The following is a 20,501-nucleotide window of genomic DNA, read 5'->3' as shown; positions in this document are numbered from 1 at the left end:
AATCTAAGTGTTATACAAATTGGGTTCTTTTTATTTTTATTTTTTTACATTTGCCATCTCTCTATCTATGTATATCTATCTATCTATCTATCTATCTCTAACTCTATCTACTCTATCTATCTATCTATCTATCTATCTATCTATCTATCTATCTATCTATCTCTATCTCTATCTATCTATCATCTATCTCTCTATCATCTACCTATATCTATCTATCTATCTATCTATCATCTAGCTAGCTAGCTAGCTATCATCTATCTATCTATATCTATCAATCTATCTATCTATTTATCTATCTATCTATCTATCTATCTATCTATCTATCTATCTATCGTATATGTGTATATCTGTGCATGGAGCTCAGAGGTAAACCTGCAGGAGCTGATTCTCTTCCTCCTCTGTGTAGGTTCTAGGAATCAAACTCACGTCATTGAGTTTCACATCAAGGAATGCCCTTCATCTGCTGATCCATCTTGCCAGCCTGAACTGGATTCTTTTGAGGAATTTGTAATATGATAAATTGATACTAATGTGACAAGGAAAATGATGAGATAATGAAATACTATACCCAATTTCTCATGTTCATTAACCATCAGTTTTGACTTGAGGTTCCTAAGTGAAGAACATTTATCAAAAGCATTTCACAAATTATTCCCAAAGGAGAGAAAGTGAAGGATTCTTAGACTTGATGTGAAGAATGTTGACTGTAGTCCGACTGTCTTGTCAGGACTACCAACTCCCCAGTAATGACAGTGAGACTTAATGTTAATTATGAAAGCTTGGCCTTTGTCTTGGGCTTGTTCCCAACCAGCTCTTATAACTCAAATTAACCTGCTTCTATTAATCCACGTTCTGCCACTTGGCTTTTATCTCTCTTCCATTCTGTATGTCTGACTTGTTCTGCGTCTTGCTGTTGTCTTCACCTTTCTTCTTCCCAGAGTTCCTCTCTCTTCCTGGGAATCTCTCCTATCCTCTCCTGCCTAGCTGTTGGCCATTCAGCTTTTTATTAAACCAATCAGAAGGCACCTTAGGCAGACACAAAAATTACAAAAGTATTTCCCCACAACAGTTGACTGTCCTGAAGTCAATGCACAAGACTTCTGGAAATGTCATGAAGAAGACTGTGCCCTAAAATGTTTCCTTGTGGTAGAACGTTGTTCTGAGATCCACGGAACCACAGCTTTGTTTGTATATAAAGCACAGAAGCCAAGATTTCATGTTCGCTCTGTGTGTTCTTGGTGACAAGTAACTGCTCTGCCTTTTCCAGGTACACTTTCCCCCTTGTTCTCCGTCCTCCTTTGGATAGCAGTGGCCGTCTGCACATCTATGCTGTTTTTCTTCTCCAAGCCTGTGGGTATCCGGCCATTTCTAGTATCTATCATGCTCAGATCGATATACACCATTGGCCTGGGACCAACACTAATACTTCTTGGTGCTGCTAATGTAAGTACATTGCTTAACTTTGTATCTTATGGAATTTGATGTACCAAGTATAAGCATAGTTAGCTCTATGCTTTTATTCATGTGTATACAGTGAATTCGGGGTTGATGGGAATCTACGTTAACTAGAGCATCATTTGTGCACACTTTAATTTGGAGAGAAAGAACAAAAATATGACTAACCCATTGATTTAAGCAGCACTTGAAGGGTGACCCAGCTCTGCTGTCCATTTCATCATGGCTACTGTGCTCTCTGTACCATACCTGCTATTACTGAAAAAATGACCCAGCCACTGTTAACACCTGAAAGTGGGTTCTAAATCATCCCGGAAGATTAAATTATGTTCAGTAGAAGTTAAGGAGTACTTTCTTCCAAATGACTTAGAAGTGGGGAGAAAAGACTGCTAGACAAAAAATAAGGTCCCAAATTGAGCTCCTTTTCTATGAGAAAAACCTATAAACTTATGAAAGACACAGGGAGATTTTTTTGACCAAAACTTTTGTATATTAGAGCAAGTGACTGCCTTTGGACATGGTAGTTTCAAGCATAGAGTGAACAAACTAGAAGTATCATGCCAAGAAGCTATTGAAAGATTTGTAGACGTAATTTAAACAAAAAATATAAAACTTTGAATAGACTCGGCCAACTTTAGGCAAGGTATATCTGTAAATGGATATGAAGAAAAGATAAACCATCAAATTGATGAAAAACAAATGGTCAGAAATCACATAAATATTATTGTATCTACATAATCAATACCTAAAGCACTGCCTGTAACTTTCACTGGGTTCCTAACTGAAATGTGTCTTAGCTGGGATTATCTCCTATACTACCTAGTAGTTATTGAGGATAGTAATTGATAGTCACATTCCTGGGACATCACAGGGAGTCTATGAATATTTTTGAATAAGTAACTAATGAGTGAATGCATGGATGAATGACCAATATTTATTGAAAATAAATAAATTTGTTAACCAACTTTTAAGAATTACCAAGACAATGTAGTCAGTAGTCAATGCTGTGTTTTCAGTGTTTCTGGCCTTGGTCTTATCACAGTTCTCCAGGAGTTAAACAGTTCCACAGCTCCCATTGTTAGAATATTAAAAACAAATTCTCAGCTATCACCAGTGAAGGAAAGTGTATGGAAAACCTGTGAGCAGAGGTTTTGAACGTTAACAGATACTCCCTTCTCTGGGTTTCTTAGGGGCTGAGCTATCACATTAGTGCATGGATCCGGTCCTCGCTCACCCACATCTCCATGTTCCTGAATTATCTGTCCCTGTTCTTCCCCATCTCAATAGCGCCACGCCAGCCCTCCCTCCAGCTCATACCCATCTCCATTTCCCTCCACCCCATCCTTGGCATTTGAACATTCAGAAGAGATTTCAGGATGTTGTATTGTCTTTGCTTTGAAAATATCACCAATCAAGACAATTAGACAATCATCAGGAATGTGGATAAATGTGTCTACACCTCTTGTGTTTGGCTCATGTCATTTCGCAAGAAAACATGTTCAGCATGAAATTGCATTATTTAAAGAAGTAGATGTTATTTATAAACTGATCATTGACTAAACGAGAAAAACCTAAGTTTAAGAAAGTAAAGAGCCAGGCAGAGTTGTGCCCAGAGGAGCAAATGTTCTCTTCTGCACCTGTTATGTCATCGATAGACATATAGAACACCGAGAGGTAGACTGTGTCACTGGCCATAGAAAATTCATGTGCCATTTTCTGTTTCTTTCTACCTGTTTTTTTTTAAATCTTTGGACCAAGAGTATGTAAACAGAGGTAAGGAAAAACATTTGAATGTTCAGTGTGTGCATGAACTAAAAGTATCCAGTCTTTTCCTGTCTCTAGTAGGACACTATAAAGTGATAAGTTCCATGTGGTTTGGTGAGAATCATACCATAAAATATTCTCTCCCAAAGTCAAGTTTTTATTGAACTGATTATGAGAAAGTATTATGCATGTAGACATGTCAGTCTTACTAATTCCATGAATTTTCTAGTATTCCAATAGCATAAAACATGTTACTCACCTAGACACTACCAGCAACCTGGGGTCATTTGACCAAAGAAAATAAAATCTTGTTGATTTGAGGCAAATTTAATGACATTGCTATAATTTGATACTGGTGCACATGTTAGTAGAGAAGTTTTTATTTATAATTTATTGTTGTAATTTGCTATCATAGATTAATAAATTTACTTTAGTGAATTACTGTATACTTCCCTCCTCACATAAATGCATTACACAATATCTTGATTCTTCTTTACTGATGAGACATCAAATGAGAACATGAATCATATTTGTGTACCTTAGTATTAATTCTCTATATTATTAATAATATAAATTAATATACTAATTAATTTAATTTGTACATAGACATTTGCATTGTATGTCTATTACGGCTGAAATAATAGATATCAGAATAAGAAAACAAAAAAAATTAGTCTGACAGTCTAGACACAACAAGAAACAGAATTTGAGACTTCAGATATAAATCAACAAATCTCTGATTTCACCCTTCTTGTGAGTTGGAGTAAGGTGTGGACAACTGGTCTACTCTCATCTGCCTGCTGAGATCAGTTGAGAATTTTGGTGTGGAAGACCCAGAAAAGAACAGATGCAGTGGTGGTAACATCTACCAATTACCAAGTATCTGATATGTAGATCACTCATCAGTCAAATAGCATGGCCACCATGAGGCTTCTGCATCTTAGCTCATGCAGTAATTGGTCTCTAGACTCTGCCCCTCATGTGAAGCAAATATGAAGAGTTTCTTTTATGAGTAAAGAAGCACAATAAAAGGAAGACCTCAGTATTTATCAGTTTCTAGTTTATTGCGATAAAATTGAGTTCATTAAAGCTTGAAGCTTGTTGGCCTTTCAGACAGATTTTCCTGTCCGAGGCTGTGTTGACTGTCAAGAGCGATGGTGCTCCCACAACGGTGTTTGTCATACTGATCTTCTGACAGTTTAAAAGATTTCCAGGGTGATATTTAATTGTATGTAAATTTGATTTACATTGTGACCTTACGATTTTATACTGTCTAAGGTGTAATACCACATACCTGGAGATTATTGTAGGAAATCATCTCATTTTCCAGGAAAAGGTTGAATTTCATGCTTGAGGAGTGTAGTAATAAGAGCGGCGGGGCTGCGTCCCCAGCACCCCGGCCGCCTGGCTAGCTTATGCCCGAAATAACAACACACAAACTGTATTCATTTAAACACTGCTTGGCCCATTTCTATCTAGCCTCTTCTAGGCTAATTATCACACCTGGACTAGCCCATTTCTAATCATCTGTGTAGCCCACGAGGTGGCTTACCAGGGAGATTCTAGCCTACGTCCATCCTGGATTGGAGCTTCATCACATGTGCCTCAGAGAGCAGAGCTATCCCCGCGTCCGCCCAGGAGAGTGGAGTATGGCGTCTCTGCTCCAGAGAGCAGAGCTGTCGAGTCTGAGCTCACTTCCTCTTCCTCCCAGCATTCTGTTCTGTTTACTCCTCCCACCTATGTTTTAACCTATCAGGGCCAAGCAGTTTCTTTATTGCTTAACCAATGAAATCAACAGATTGATATAAGACACTCGCACATCAGAGGAGAACATGGTGATATTGTTGGAGACAGTGGGTTTAGTTTTATCCTTTAAGACAGCAGATTGTCTTTTGCTTTGCTGCCCTCTCTTCTTGCATTCATTTGCCCTTGGCACAAACGCCTTAAGCACAGGGACAGTTTCCATCTCTGAGCTCTGTGAGCACATGGAGAAGATTCACTGCACTCTTCAACCTCAGTCCCCTTCCAGATGTCTCTAGGGCAGCAGCTTTCAACCTGTGGGTCACGACCCCTTTGGGGGTCAGCTGATATCCCGTATATCAGATATTTGCAGTATAATTAATAATAGTAGCAAAATTATAGTTATGAAGTAGCAATGGAAGTAATTTTATGGCTGGGGTCACCACATAGGGAATTGTATTAGAGGGTCTCAGCATTAGCAAGGTTGAGAACCACTGCTCTACAGAGCGGAAGTCTATGTACCCAGCTATAGGTCAAGGATCATGCAGACAAGCAAAGCACATCTCTTTGTCTTTCTTGTTAGCATGACCAAGTCCTGTTCAGACAGAAATGCATCTTGTCTTTTATGCTATGGAACTAAAATTTATTGATCATTTTGAGAATTCAGTTCAGTCTGTTACTGTCCAATGTGTCTGCTTTATCAAATAGTTTTCCTGCATGTTTTCTCTAACTCATCCTAGAAAGTCAGGAGATGATGCACAGGCCGCATGTCTGCGTTATACAAGTTGCCCTTGTGAAGAGGTTTCTAATTCTATTTTTGTTTAACCCCTTTCTATATCACATTGATAAACCTGGGTAGGCAAGCAAAGGTAAGTTAGTAAGTTGTGTGATTATGAACGGGGGTCCCTCGAAAGCAACAGTGTAACAGCTGGATATTGCTTTGCCAGACATTCATTCTCTCAGCCTTGCTGTGCCCCCAGCTCACTGCCAGACATGGAACCTCTGTTGTTTATTCAATGCTTGGGATTTGAGCAGTTTTCTTTCCATCAGACTTGCTCTGAAGTCCCCATCATGTCTTAGCGCTACTGAGTGAGAACAGAAGGGGCTGAGGAGCAAATAAGACTCCTGTTCAACAGCTGCTGAGATTGCTGACAGGAAGGTGGAAAGGTTTGCCATGATCGTAGTGAGAGGAAGGACAGCTAAAATATGGAGTCCTAGGTATCTAAGGAACACCTGAATAGTCGTTATAGTAATTTCTGTGACTGTGTTATGTCAACTAGGCTTCTAAGGGGTCTTCTAAGGTAAGATCTCTTTATGGCAGGTTTTTAGAAACCACCAAGGCTTCCCATGGCAAGAACTAGGTTTCCAAGAATAAGGAAAAGTCAGATTTATACTCCGTCTGTGTTGGTGGCAGAGCTAGGGTCTGTCATTCTTTGTCCCCAGAGCTACAAAGAGAGCTAATTCTGTATGTTGTTCCATGTGGTTTTGTAGACTGCCTGGAAAACACTCAGGAGGACACTGAGAAAGGCAACCACAGACTTAGCAATGCTCATCTTTCACAGTGTCTTCTTCCCTAGACGACCTTGAAGCACTAAAATCCCGCTTTCTCTTCCCTTTAGCTGTGTAATAAAATCGTGTTCCTGGTGAGCTTTGTGGGAAACCGAGGCACGTTCACCCGAGGTTATCGAGCGGTCATCCTGGACATGGCCTTTCTCTACCACGTGGCATATGTCTTGGTTTGCATGCTCGGCCTCTTTGTCCACGAGTTCTTCTACAGTTTTCTGGTAAGTCCAGCCTTAGGGACAATTGCTGCTCAGCCCATGATGCTGCCTCTTACACCTTAGTCTTTCAGTTGGTTTCTTTTTGTTAGTTTTATTGCTGTTATTATTTGTTTTATTTTCAAGGCACAGATTATGTTATTTATGGAATTGCCTAGAAGCTTGGGTTATTATCATTTTTAGTTTTTTCTCGGGGAAGTTTAAAGATGATGAAGTTCTAGTCTTTGCTGAGAAGCAAACAGCCTCATTGCCTCTTTTCTTGGCCGGGGTGTCATATGACAAGCTGCTTTGGGTTTTCAGCCAAGCAATATTTACTTAATTCACTGGTTATCTAGCTTCATAGGGGACAGATAAAGATGTATGGTCCTTTGTGCTAAAATTGTTATATCTTGTTTATAGTATCAAATGTTACATTAATCATTACAGTGCCGTGTAAGCAAAATGAGAAGGAACAAAAGCCACCCTAGCCAAAGAACAAGCTGTTTAAAGTACAGCTCTTAGCTTGTGCCATCGTTGTGAGTGTATGATGTCGTCATCATTAGCTTATGTCACCATCTTTAGTTACATCACGTCATTGGCTTACACCACCATCTTTAGCTGACGTCACCATCTTCAGCTGACGTCACCATCTTCAGCTGATGTCACCGTCTTTAGCTGATGTCACCCTCTTTAGCTGATGTCACCCTCTTCAGCTGATGTCACCCTCTTCAGCTGATGTCACCCTCTTTAGCTGATGTCACCCTCTTTAGCTGATGTCACATCACCATTGTTAGCTTATGTCACTACCTTTAAGTTATATTTAACTTATATCATCACAGCTAAATTTAGCTATGTACATTAAAATCTTAAGACAGGTTTTTCAGGTTCCTTTGTTTTTGTTCTGAGACGGCTTGCATCACTATGTAGCCCAGGCTGGCCTCTCACTCTGTCTTCCCACCTCAGCCTCTGTGTGTGGGGTGGTGCCTGGGCTGTGTCACTGCCCCCAACCGTACATCCTTTCCCAGGATGCCCTCTCATCCCCAGATGCCGTTTTCCTTTCTCCCTGTATACCGTGTTATAGCTGTGACTGGGAAAAGGAGCTGGAATAAAAACATGATAAGATTAATCAATGAGTGATATTCGAGTATGGGCACCTGTGCCACCTTGCACGGCAGAAGTCAGAGGACAGACTTGGGTGTCGCCCCTCACCCACCACCTTGTTTGAGGCCAGAGTTTCTCATTTCATAACTATGAACACCATCCACTCTGGTTCCTACTGAGTTAGAAGAAAATCTCTTTTATGTCAACCTAAGTGGTTAAAAAGTTGAAGAAGCCAGAACACTGAACATCTTTATTGGAGAATATTGACTTTGTTTCTAACAATAGCTTCCCAAGAGAGAAACAGATAGCAAAGTAGTGGACCTTTTAAGAAATTGGCTCATGGAATGCCAGTGTCCTAAAGACAGGCTGTGCCCAGCCGTGATGGGCAAGGCTGTGATTTACAGCGGACTGGGGGTTTTCAAAGGGTACACACACCTAACTGATCAGCCCAGCCCAGCCCGATTCTAGCTCTTACCTCCACATAAGAACACAAACTCTGAGTCTCCCAGTTTTGAAGATAGGATTCATTTTTAAACACTTTTGTACATTTCTGAAAATGAATATAATTTTATTCCTTTTAGCTGCCTCTGTACAACAGAACATGCACTCACTAATTAACGACTGCAGCGTATGCTGTAACAGTGTGTGAAATGTCCCTCAGCACCAGCTGCAGGCAGCAGACATGCGCCTGAGTTCCCGATTAGTGTGTGGATTCCCCACTGTTAAAGACAGAACAGATGGGAACCCGTTAGAGGAAAGGAGGTTACCTTTTTTGTTTGTGGTTCTGCTCTCAAATGTATATATGAACACAGATTTTTATTCTCACTTACATATTGTTTTAGTAAGGAGGAATGTCTCCATTTCCCAAATATTTTAAATTCAGACGTTTGCTGTGGCACCAGGCTCATAAAGTGTCCTTTTCACTTCACTTTGAGTCTTGCAATCAATCAAGCAATAAATTTAAGGAATTTTTCAACTACCCATAAAACTGCATGTGCCTAATATTATACATTTTCTAAAGTCAAATGAAAATGTCTTAACAAAGCCGTGTGACACTGACCGTGGAGCCAACACACAGACACTGTGGCTGTTGGAGCTGTCTTCACGGAAACCGTGTCTCCTGTATCCCAGCTCAGCTGCTTAGGTTCAGTCAAAAATGTTATTTGTTTGAAAGCTCTTTTTTGTTTGCTTATTTGTTTTTTCGAGACAGGGTTTCTCTGTAGTTTTGGAGTCTGTCCTGGAACTAGCTCTTGCAGACCAGACTGGCCTCGAACTCACAGAGATCTGCCTGCCTCTGCCTCCCGAGTGCTGGGATTGAAGGTGTGTGCCACCACCACCTGGCTTTGAAGGTTGTTTTTTAATTGTTATTTCTGTAGCTCTTTGATTTGGTGTACAGAGAAGAGACCCTGCTAAACGTCATCAAGAGCGTCACTCGGAATGGCCGCTCCATCATCCTGACGGCGGTCTTGGCTCTCATTCTGGTCTACCTGTTCTCCATCATTGGCTTCCTTTTCCTAAAGGATGACTTCACCATGGAAGTGGACAGACTGAAAACCAGAGCACCAGTCACAGGTACCACTCCGCCTCCAAGCTCCCTGGCGGTCTAACTTGTACACACCTTGTTTGTGGGATTTCAGACAAACATCAATAGGTAAAAATTTTCCTTTCACCCTTTGAAAATGTGGTCTTGTTTACCACTGCTGTGGTTTGAGGGCCAAATGTCCCCGAGCCCCATGTGTTTGACATCTGGTCCCTGTGTGGTGGCACTGTTTGAGCTGGCAGAGCCTCTCTGGAGGAAGTGGTGGGCCTTGGGGTGGATAGTCTAGCCTCACTTCCTGTCTGCCCTCTGCCTCCTGACTGCTAACACAGTGTGACCAGCTGCCTTGGCCACTGCTAGGTCCGGCTGTATCTCTTTGAACCTTTAGCCAAAATAAACTGTCCATTTCTTCTTCAAGTTGCTCGTTGTTAGGTGTTTGATCCTAGCAATGATTAAAGTAACTAACACAACTTCCAAGAGTTTGAGAATCTGAAATACTTAAGCCTGCACACTGTCGGTGTGGGTTGGGAAATACACAAGAGACATCATCTGCTCTCCAGCTTAGAGGGTTGCGTAATGCTGGCCATATTGCAGGAGGCGGCTGCACCTTCACCGCCGGCAATTCCAGGGTTTCTTCCCCCTCTTCTTCCCATTTCCCCAGAGAACAGGATCCATCACTGTGGGCAGTTCCAGGGTTCCTTTCCCCCCCTCTTCTTCCCATTTCCCCAGAGAACAGTATCCAGCACCCAACAGCCACCACTCCGCCATTCCCCCACAGGCACCGCATAGCATTCTAACAATTGCAATCAATACATGCTTGCCTGGATTCGGAAACCATCGGGTAGTAAGAGGAGGGTTTGGGAAGACATGTTTAGGGGCTGTGGCTGAAGGATGTGGACCACGTACGGGAGCTGGTGTCCTCGCTGAGAAGCCCTCCATGAGGGGCTGTCCTCCTGGGTTATTTTCACTTTCTCACCCCTTATAAACACCTTTTGTTGCTGGCTTCAATTCCTTCCTTAACCCTGCTTTGCTCTAAAGAAACTGTGGCTCTATCTATATCATGGTGTTTTCTTGATTCCACCAACTACTGTTTCTAGAGACAGGAAATCCCAAAAGACGCTTCCTCCTCAAATCATTGACTTTAAAACTAAGATTTAGTTAGTGGGAACATAGGCATTCTTGCCTTTAATTGATAATTCATCCTTCCTTCTTTCCTTCCTTCCTCCGTACCTTCCTCCCTCCCCCACTCTTTCTTTCTTTTATGTCCTGACCACAGTTTCCCCTCCCTCCTTTCCTCCCATGCCCTCCTCCACCCCCTCTTTGCCTCCTCCCCCAATCCACTCCTCCCCTGTTTCTGTTCAGAAAGGGGCAGGCCTCCCATGGCTATCAACAAAGCATGGCTATCAAATTGCAGTAAGGCTAATAAGCACCGCCCCTTTAATTTAGGCTGGGCAGGCAATTCAGTATGAGGTGGATGGGGGAGTGCTGAAAGAGATGACTGGAAGGGGGCACTTTTGGGGGTCAGGTAGGGACCAAATACAAGGGAAGTGCCCACAAATCTACAAGGATAAGACAGATAATTCTTCATTACAAAAATGACAATGTACAGTAATATCTTTTACAAGAGTAAGGGATGACTACATGATGTTTAGATTTGTTCACTGGTGAGTCTAACAGCCTCGCGCATGTGACAGAAACACCAGCTGCACTGGAGACACCTTTGAACTCCACACCAAATGTCAGTCTTTGTTTTCGGGAACGTGAAATATGTTGCTGTTGCTTCATGTGACTTCTAGAGTGTCACAGGCCGTCGGCTTTCCATGTCACTTCATGTGACTTCTAGAATGTCACACACAGGCCGTCAGCTTTCCATGTCACTTCATGTGACTTCTAGAATGTCACACACAGGCCGTCGGCTTTCCATGTCACTTCATGTGACTTCTAGAATGTCACACACAGGCCGTTAGCTTTCCATGTCACTTCATGTGACTTCTAGAATGTCACACACAGGCCGTCGGCTTTCCATGTCACTTCATGTGACTTCTAGAATGTCACACACAGGCCGTCGGCTTTCCATGTCACTTCATGTGACTTCTAGAATGTCACACACAGGCCATCGGCTTTCCATGTCACCCCATGTGACTTCTAGAATGTCACACACAGGCCATCGGCTTTCCATGTCACTTCATGTGACTTCTAGAATGTCACAAACAGGCCATCGGCTTTCCATGTCACTTCATGTGACTTCTAGAATGTCACACACAGGCCATCGGCTTTCCATGTCACTTCATGTGACTTCTAGAATGTCACACACAGGCCGTCGGCTTTCCATTTGTAACTTTAATACAAGGAAATGACTGATCTTGGCAGCTTTTGTTTTTAGTTAATGTCACAGCTCCCATCACCTTAGACCTGTGACCTCGTCAAGGGCACATTCCCAGTGACCCCCACACTAGGCCTCACCTCCCAAAAGATCAGATAGCTCCCTGAGCTGGTGCCCACACCCTCAGTTTATGGCCCCGAGGGGCACTGGAAATGCAAACCATTCCAGCGCATTGGTGGATGTGAAGGAAAAGCTGTTATGTAAGTACCCGGTGCTCCCTCTCTGAGCTCCTCAGGAACTGTCTATCCTTAACACTCACAAGCCGCGTTTTCCATGACTTTCTAGATCAGAGGCCCGGCCACAGTTCCTTCAGCTTCCAAAACAGACATATACAATAGCTGTGTTTTGAATTTGGTGGTAAATATTTTATGTTGTTTGAGGAGGAAGTCAGTTCCATATTGTGAATGTACTTTCTTTAGAAGTAGAAACAATAAAACAAAAGAAACCTATAGCTAAAATTTTAAGCTCTGTCTTTACTGAAAATTCATATGCACATTAGTATAGAAACAAGTCCAAAAAAAAACCATAAACATTAAAAAAAAATTGGAAAATACCGCGAAAGTCCCACACAGGGTAACAGCTAATGGACTTACCTCCCAGTTCTCTGTGGGCTCAGAGCTTGAAAAGCATCTTTGATTCCACTGAACTTCATTTCCACCACCAGGTAGCAGCATCCGCCTTGAGTCTGCTTCCTGTCTCACGAGGCGTGGCGGTTGATAAAGGAAAGTGGTTCATGGTTCCCCAGGCTGGGGGAACCCGCTTGGTGTCTGAAGAGACTGTTCCTGTCACAGATGACAACATAGGGTGCCCTACTGTGAGGACAGGCAAACCAGGCTTCATGATGGACTCCCTGTAGAGATAAACCAAGAGTGTGTTAACCCAGCCATGAGGAGGGAGGCGCCATGTTTGATCTCCTCGCAGCCCTTCGCAGCCAGGCTTCAATTTCAGCATGCACTTTGGCGGAAGTGTCTGGCCTGCAGCGGGATCTCAGCTGGTGCACAGCGTCTCCCTTCTTTGTGTTTTGAGCACTGTTGCTCACCAAGCTGGCCATGGTGAGATTATTGAGGCTAACACATTCAGGCAGCGAGTGACATTTCAGCTGCAGAAGGATGCGGGTCTTTAGCAGGTCTGACGTGATCAGAAACCACACAGATGGGAACAAGCAGGGAGGCGGAAAGACAGAGCTGGACAGTATGTCATCACGGTGCTGGGGAGAGCAGGAAGACACTCCGCGAAGGTATCATTGGTGAATTAGGAGAATGGATTCTGCCTCTGGACCCAAGATCTGCTGCTTGGTGGGCGAGAAGCAGCCACTCCAACATGGCCAGAGCCATTCACAGGGAAGCCCAAGGAGTGAAGTTCTCTTGACAAGTGGACACAGTGTTCCTCAGACCTGCCCTGTCCTCATTCTCACCTACCCAGAGTAGAGGAGAAGTTGGCCTCATGGCTTTCTGACCTAAGTTCTTCCTCTGGCTGTCCCAACCACAGTTCTGGTTCTCCCCCGGGATCTGCACCATCTGTTGGGTGCTTGGTGGAAAGTGCTGGCCTAGGGGTTTGCTGTGTCCTTTGCTGTCCTTCCATACTATAAATAGCACCTTGGCGACCCCCTAGACTCCATGCTCCGTATTCATGTTCAGAAACCCTGTGGTTCCTTTAGGTAAGTCCTTCTTCAAGTAGCTATTCCCTTTCTGTTCTAGAACTCTGTAGTGATATTTCATTTGAATTTTAATAAATAAAGCTTGCCTGAAGATCAGAGAATAAAACAGCCACCCTGGTAGCCTTACAGACCAGGCAGTGGTGACACACACCTTTAATCCCAGCAACCACATTAGTTGCCATAGAAACCAGGCAGTGGTGGTACATACCTTTAATCCCTGCACCAGAGAAAAATATAAGACAGGAAGAGACAGCTCTCACACACAGTCTTATTCTGAGACTCCAGGATACAGGATGGCAGTTTCAGTCTGAGGTAGAGTTAAGAGCCAATGGCTGGCTGTTTTGCTTTTCTGACCTTCAGGTTGAACCCCAGTTTCTGTCTCTGAGTGTTGGAGGAGGCCACTTGTTTCATTCCTGGCTGCTTAGCCCCAAAATAATCACATAAAAACTGTATTAATCAAATCACTGCTTGGCCAATTACCTCTAGTTTCTTATTGACTAACTCTTACATATTAATTTAATTCATTTCTATTCATCTGTGTATCTCCACGTGGCTGTGGCTTACCGGCATCTGTCTCTGGCGGGGCTCCATGGCTTCTCCTTGACTCTGCCTCCTTCTCCCAGCATTCAGTTTAGTTTTCCCCACCTAGGTCAGTTGCCCTATTGCTCAGCTATAGGCCCGAAGCAGTTCCTTTATTAGCCAATGATATTCATGGCATGCAGAGGGGGTTTTTATTAATCGTGCTACTGAACTGGATCTCCCTCTTCTATTGCATTTCTTCACATGAACCTTCGCTTTTCTCTGCCCATCAGCTTCGTATCCCAGCTTTTTATCTCATCAGTTCTCCAAAGCCTTGGGTTCTGAGCCATTAGAGCCCAGTGTGACACATTGAGACATCAGGGCTCCCTCAGAACTCCATCTCTGTCCTTCTCTGACCACTGACCAGCACTCCTGGTCCATGTCAGTGCCGACAGTGATGCTGACATCCCTTCCCAGTGCTGTCGGGGCACCTGTGTGGCCACCGGTGCCCCCCGCCAGCCCGTTGCTCTTCACACCTCCTCCCACTACCACCTCCCATTTGTAAGATCTACTACTCTTGGTCCTCTCAGCTTATGAGTGAAACTTTCAAGGTAAACTTGGTTTCATACAAATAGAAAGGTCACTATCTCTGTACCATGTGGGCCAGTGAAACCAGGGGGGATCCAGCAGAAAGAGGGGTTCTTGGGGACTCAGGAAGAAAAGTTAGACTTCAGAAAAAAGAGTCTTCTGTCCTTGGACTCTTTGAAGCCTTTCTTCTCTGGGGCCCGCATGTCATCGTGAGAACTGCCAACCCAAGGTCCTTATCTCAGCCACAGGGACTGGTGACTTCAGTCCACAGATGGCTCTCTGCACTGGAAGGAAGCAGTTCTGGCAGCCCAGGTCAGAACCCTGAATGTACCTGGCCACAGAAATATTAGTATTCATGTTTAGGTGAACAATATTATTAATACTTCAACACAGCCACTACAGGAAAAAAGGTTGTATGAATAGAACTTTTTTGCACATTGATGATGAATCTATTCTCTATAAAATTGCTTAAACAGGCAAAACTGTGCTCAGAGCTGCAGGCTAACTTCCCAAAAGACTTTAGGGATGCAGCTCAAATAAAGCACACATATCTTTAAACTAGATACCTCTGTGGTCTGTCCATCCTGTCATGTATGTATGTGCTCTCTGCAGTGCTCTGTGGTCATGTGTCCATCCTGTCATGTATGTATGTGCTCTCTGCAGTGCTCTGTGGTCATGTGTCCATCCTGTCATGTATGTATGTGCTCTCTGCAGTGCTCTGTGGTCTGTCCATCCTGTCATGTATGTATGTGCTCTCTGCAGTGCTCTGTGGTCATGTGTCCATCCTGTCATGGATGTAGATGATGTTCTCTGCAGTGCTCTGTGGTCATGTGTCCATCCTGTCATGGATGTAGATGATGTTCTCTGCAGTGCTCTGTGGTCATGTGTCCATCCTGTCATGGATGTAGATGATGTTCTCTGCAGTGCTCTGTGGTCATGTGTCCATCCTGTCATGGATGTAGATGATGTTCTCTGCAGTGCTCTGTGGTCATGTGTCCATCCTGTCATGTATGTGTGTGTTCTCTGCAGTGCTCTGTGGTCTGTCCATCCTGTCATGTATGTATGTGTTCTCTACAGTGCTCTGTGGTCATGTGTCCATCCTGTCATGTATGTATGTGCTCTCTACAGTGCTCTGTGGTCATGTGTCCATCCTGTCATGTATGTATGTGCTCTCTACAGTGCTCTGTGGTCATGTGTCCATCCTGTCATGTATGTATGTGCTCTCTGCAGTGCTCTGTGGTCTGTCAATCCTGTCATGTATGTATGTGCTCTCTGCAGTGCTCTGTGGTCATGTGTCCATCCTGTCATGTATGTATGTGCTCTCTACAGTGCTCTGTGGTCTGTCCATCCTGTCATGTATGTATGTGCTCTCTGCAGTGCTCTGTGGTCTGTCAATCCTGTCATGTATGTATGTGCTCTCTGCAGTGCTCTGTGGTCATGTGTCCATCCTGTCATGTATGTATGTGCTCTCTACAGTGCTCTGTGGTCTGTCCATCCTGTCATGTATGTATGTGCTCTCTGCAGTGCTCTGTGGTCTATCCATCCTGTCATGGATGTAGATGATGTTCTCTACAGTGCTCTGTGGTCATGTGCCCATATTGTCATGTATGTATGTGCTCTCTACAGTGCTCTGTGGTCATGTGTCCATCCTGTCATGTATGTGTGTGCTCTCTGCAGTGCTCAGTGGTCATGTGCCCATATTGTCATGTATGTGTATGATGCTCTCTACAGTGCTCTGCTCTTTGTCTTCCCAGGTAATCATGGGGCTCCCACCATGACCCTACCTTCCATGATGGAAACATGCCAGAAGGAGAACTGCTCACCCATGATCCCTCCTTTGAACACAGGTATGTACTGACAACACAGGTCTGTACTCGTCCCTCTAACATGTAACTAGGTGTTTTATCATGTCTATGAGAGCTGATCTGGGATTTTATAATTGTGTTGAAATAGAAGGGCAGAAGGTAAAGGACCAAAATACCTCAAGCTAGAGAACGGAGTCTGCATTCGTTATACTGAGCAGCTGTCTTGCTCCTCACAGTGTTTCTGTTCAACAGAACCTGGCAGACTCATTGTGTGGAATGTGCTGATCCCAAACAGCAACCCACACTAAGGGGTCCCCTTCCAACTGCTTGGCTACCAAAAAGGGATGTGGAAAAGCATGGATTCTACTCTAGAATCCCGGCTGTAACCCTGGGCTTGCCCCTTTCCTGACTTATGTTTGGATAGCTTGTAAGGACAGAAAACGACCAAATAAAATCCCCCTCCTTCCTAAGGAGCAAATTTAAAGTTATAAGAATAACTTTAGTTCTAAACCATTCTCTTAAGATGTAGAGGAGTCTGGGGACACAGCATGTATGCTATTTCCTAAATTGAAAGCAATAGTGATGGATTTCTTAAAGCAGGAGATACAGTGGTTTGTGGGTGGGTACTTGGAGGTGCCTAATAGTCATATCAGGCAAACACTTTTCCATACACTATACCCAGCCCTTGTGGGCTGTAGATCTCTATGTAACCCAAAGTTGTCATAGATGAAGAAGCATGGAGTCAGTTAAATGGTGAAGTAGATTCCGAACAGATGAGGGAAGTAACATGAAAGATGGAGGAAGGATGAAGCATTCAGTCATCTTTTTTCTTGAGCTGTTGGACTGTTGATGGGGAGGGCATGAATGGTCCCTCCCGCTGACTAAACCTTATACTGTCTGACCTAGAGAGTGTTGGAGGGGGCGGCCACTTGTTCAGCCCAGCTACCTGGCTAGCTTAGCCCAAAAATAACCACATAGAAACTGTATTAATTAAGTCACTGCTTGGCCCATTAGCTCTAGCATCTTATTAGCTAAATCATATTAATTTAACCCATTTCTATTGATATGTGTATCGCCACATGGCAGTGGCTTACCAGGTAAAAGTAAAATTCCCAGCTTCTGTTTCTGGCAGCTCCATGGCGTCTCTTTGACTCTGCTTTCTTCTTCCCAGAATTCTATTTAGTTTTCCCTGCCTAGCTCTGTTTCCCTATAGTTCTGCTATAGGCCCAAAGCAGTTCCTTTATTAACCAATTAAAGCAACACATAGACAGAAGGACCGCCTACACCAAGAAAGAGAATGAAGCTCTTGTATTCATTCCATATAGTGTTGTAGTAATAGGGGCGGCGGGGCTGCGTCCCCAGCACCCCGGCTGCCTGGCTAGCTTATGCCCGAAATAACAACACACAAACTGTATTCATTTAATCACTGCTTGGCCCATTTCTGTCTAGCCTCTTCTAGGCTAATTCTCACATATTAATTTAGCCCATTTCTAATCATCTGTGTTGCGCCCCTAGGTGCGCTTACCGGGAAGATTCTAGCCTATGTCCATCTTGGGTCGGAGCTTCATCGCATGCGTCTGCCTGGGAGCTGGGAGCATGGCGTCTCTCTGAGGCGTCTGCTCCCGAGAGGAGAGCTGTGGAATCTGAGTTCACTTCCTCTTCCTCCCAGCATTCTGTTCTGTTTACTCCACCTACCTATGTTCTAACCAATAAAACGGGCCAAGGCAGTTCCTTTATTAGCCAATGACCTTCCTCCATCATAATGTCTGACGGCAGGGCACTTGAGATGTTTCCAGCAAGGCTTGCCTGACCCCATGCAAAGCTCACACAAGAGCCAGCTCTTCTTGGCTTAGGTGGGATTACCAAGCAACCCCTCTCTGAAGTCGTATTATGTGTGTCTCTTGGTTCAAACCCCTCTGCTCTCTCCAGCTTTCCTCACAGACACAGCAGAGTTTCTTGGCTTCATACTCCTAGGCAAGCTGCCTAACACTGCTCTCGCTGTGGTGTTGGGACCCTTGAGTCACCCCCTATGCTTTTAAAGACTTATTTTTATTTTCTACTTATGTACACAGTATGTGTGTGAGTACCTACAGAGGCCAGAAGGGAGTGTCACATCGCTGTGACCTAGAGTTACGGGCGGTTGTGAAGTGCCCGCTAGCACGTGGAAGATGACGCAGGTCCTCTATAACAGCACCATATCCCTTAACCACTGTGCCATCTCTCAAACCATCCCACATTACTGAACTGCACTTGGCTGTCTCTTGGCAAAAGTGCCATTCTTGATGGCTTAGCTGTCATCCCATAAATATCTGCTCTGGGCTCATATAATTGGGACTTTGGGATCTCACAAATGAAGCTGTACATTTATTCCTGAGTGTTTCCGCCAACCCATAGTTTTAGGATGTGACGGATTCTCCTGCAAGTGTGCTGGGACCTGGTGGTGTCTGGGTCTCTAGGTCCTTCTGTTCCTTAATTCCATTCTCCCTAGTCATGCCATCCTTGGCTTTGGCAAGACCTTGGTCAGAGCTTAGAGAGCTGACCCATTGCTTGTCTTTACATGGCTCTTCACCTAAGGATAGGTGTGCCATTTCTAACTTGTTGAAGGAAGATATATAATAGGAAGTGGGTTGGCCCAAAGGCCCTGAGAAGTTTCATCTGGATCTTCACAGATTAAAAAGGAGCCCAAAGTCTGTCTAGATATTCATTCCCTCAGGAGATCTGGAAGTGCTGCAGAGGGCTGTAGCAGGACTTTCAGGGCCTGGGAACACGTTCAGGTGCACACGGTCATGCCTTATGGAGTTCTTCAGCTTCCTAGAAATACGTCACAAATGGGACGGGGTAGGCGGCTCCGTCAGTCAAGTACTTGCTGTACGAGCATGAGGGTATGACTTTGATTCCCAGAACATGCACACACACCATGCAACTAGGCATTGCAGTACACATTTGTACCCCTAAAACTTGGAGGAGGAGATAAGAGGAACCCCAGGGCTCAATGCCCCCCCCCATCTAGCTGAAGAGTAATTGAAAAAGGCAACCAATGTGACTTCCACATTCATGTGCATGTACATGCAAACACACACACACACACACACACATACAGAGAGAGAGAGAGAGAGAGAGAGAGAGAGAGAGACAGAGAGACAGAGAGAGAGAGAGAGAGAGAGAGAGAGAGAGACAGAGAATAAACCATTTATCTATATACCCTCTAATTTTTAAAAATTTCTTGTGAAAGCTACCTCAGTGGTTTGGGGGCACAGTGCCTGCCCATCCCCAGTCGCAGGTTGGTCTGTGCTGCCGTCACTCCTCCTCCCCACAGCATCAGGTCAAAGATCCACTTGATTACCTTCTGATAGCATACAGTCATTCACCAGCAGTTTTCAGAGTCTGCCTCCATCTCAAGCCCCTGACTACGGATGGTTCTTGCTTACTAAGGACAAACAGGGACAGTCTTCACCCCAGGTAAAGTGCTTCCTTTCCCAAGGTCTGAAAGCAGTGTGTGGAAATCTTGTAGAGAAAGCTGCCAGAGGGTTGGAAACCATATTGGAGCTGGGGTGTCGGGGCCGCTTTCCTAGTGGAGGTTCTCCCCAGCTGGAACTGAAGACACCGAAAAGCCACGGCAGAGCCTTTAGGCACTTCACATTCAAGGGTTAAAATAGATTTGATTAGAATTTGGAAAGTCTATAAATTTGACTTTTGTTTTTATAATTCAAGTTTTAATTTTTTTAAAAGTAGAATATCACTCATTAAGCCCTGGATATACTAAAACTCAATATGTAGATTAGACTGACCTTGAACTCAACAAAATCCACCTGCTTCTGCCTCTTGAGTACTGGGATTAAAGGTGTGCACCACCAACACCCCCAGTGGATTTGACCTATAAATTTTACCAATATTAATAATTTCACTAATTTGATTAAAAATGTGTGGATTTTTATCTCCAGGGGCTTGTTTCCTCTAAATTTTGGCAGAATGTGTTTAGCAGCAGTTTGTTTTTATTGGAAAGCCTATGAGACTGATCTTGTGGTCTTCTTTCAATGTTGGCTGTGTGAGTTTAGCCACGTAAGTAGAGAGAGAGCTGGAGTCTGGTGTTTATTGTGCAACATGTGTCTTTTAGACTTAAAAATAGCCTTCCTCTGTCTAGGGCAGGGATGCAGTTCTATTTTGTGAGCTGTGGTGTGCATTGTGAGGGCCTTGC

At 43.9% G+C, this 20,501-nt stretch overlaps 1 protein-coding gene across 1 annotated transcript in view; it reads left to right on the top strand.

Annotated features, from left to right (window-relative positions):
* The window catches only part of Itpr2 (inositol 1,4,5-trisphosphate receptor type 2), a 420,430-nt gene that overhangs the window by 341,591 nt on the left and 58,338 nt on the right, over nt 1-20,501 (top strand). Inside the window, exons 49-52 of the mRNA XM_041632277.1 lie at nt 1,268-1,443; nt 6,579-6,743; nt 9,194-9,389; nt 16,256-16,348. Coding sequence (XP_041488211.1) covers nt 1,268-1,443; nt 6,579-6,743; nt 9,194-9,389; nt 16,256-16,348 — 630 coding nt within the window. The remainder of the gene's footprint in view (nt 1-1,267; nt 1,444-6,578; nt 6,744-9,193; nt 9,390-16,255; nt 16,349-20,501) is intronic.

The sequence above is a fragment of the Microtus oregoni genome, unplaced genomic scaffold, assembly GCF_018167655.1.
Source record: "Microtus oregoni isolate MIOR12 unplaced genomic scaffold, Mior012 000002F_ref0000024, whole genome shotgun sequence".
Taxonomy (NCBI): domain Eukaryota; kingdom Metazoa; phylum Chordata; class Mammalia; order Rodentia; family Cricetidae; genus Microtus; species Microtus oregoni.
This window is presented reverse-complemented; position numbering and strand designations above follow the sequence as displayed.